Source organism: Lutjanus erythropterus, chromosome 23 (assembly GCF_056507025.1).
Source record: "Lutjanus erythropterus isolate fLutEry1 chromosome 23, fLutEry1.hap2, whole genome shotgun sequence".
NCBI classification, from domain to species: domain Eukaryota; kingdom Metazoa; phylum Chordata; class Actinopteri; order Lutjaniformes; family Lutjanidae; genus Lutjanus; species Lutjanus erythropterus.
The window spans coordinates 190,468-191,149 of NC_139339.1; the positions used below are offsets into that span (position 1 = coordinate 190,468).

The 682-nt window shown below is 41.2% G+C and overlaps 1 protein-coding gene across 1 annotated transcript in view; it reads left to right on the forward strand.

Annotated features, from left to right (window-relative positions):
* Positions 1-374, forward strand: part of eno3 (enolase 3, (beta, muscle)) — a 10,415-nt gene extending 10,041 nt beyond the window's left edge. Inside the window, exon 14 of the mRNA XM_084713203.1 lies at positions 115-374. Coding sequence (XP_084569329.1) covers positions 115-184 — 70 coding nt within the window. The 3' untranslated portion in view covers positions 185-374. The remainder of the gene's footprint in view (positions 1-114) is intronic.
* The last annotated feature ends 308 nt before the right edge of the window (positions 375-682 follow it).

Below are 682 nucleotides of genomic sequence, written 5' to 3' on the forward strand. Positions count from 1 at the left end.
CTTTACAAAGTAAAAGCACAGACTCAAAGTTTACAAAGAAAACTAAAAAAAAAAGTATATCTCTGTGACCTCTGACCTCTGTGACCTCTGACCTCTGTGACCTCTGACCTGCAGGATTGAGGAGGAGCTCGGAGACAAGGCCAAGTTTGCTGGCAAAGACTTCCGCCACCCAAAGATCAACTAAAGCTCCGTCCTGATTTCCTGTCTGTCGCCGTGACAACTGACTGAAAAGTGATGACCCCTGAAGCCCCTCCCCCATGCAGCTGGGGGTGAGAGGTCAGCGGTCACGGCGGGTTTGACTCCGCCTTCCTAGCTATAATTCCATTAATGATGTTTTCTATATAAAACACAATAAAAACAAAAGTATAAAATAACTTTGGGTGTGTTTTACTGTTTTCTGCTGGTTTTAATTAACATGACGTTAAAATCTGTCATAGTGATGCATGGTTTAAAAACATGAAATGATTATAAGAAGGACTTTATTTTGGTAAGAGGAAGGGGCTACTCTCACTTCCTGTAGTCATTAATATTCACTAATTACAGTCCAAAGCAGAATTCACTTCAGGCGACACGTTTCAAACAGAGGAACCTGTGAGATCAGATGAATTTGTCTCAGTCTGAAGGAGGACGTGGACATCTGGACACAAACCACATCATCAATTCTTATTTTTAAAAATACTCA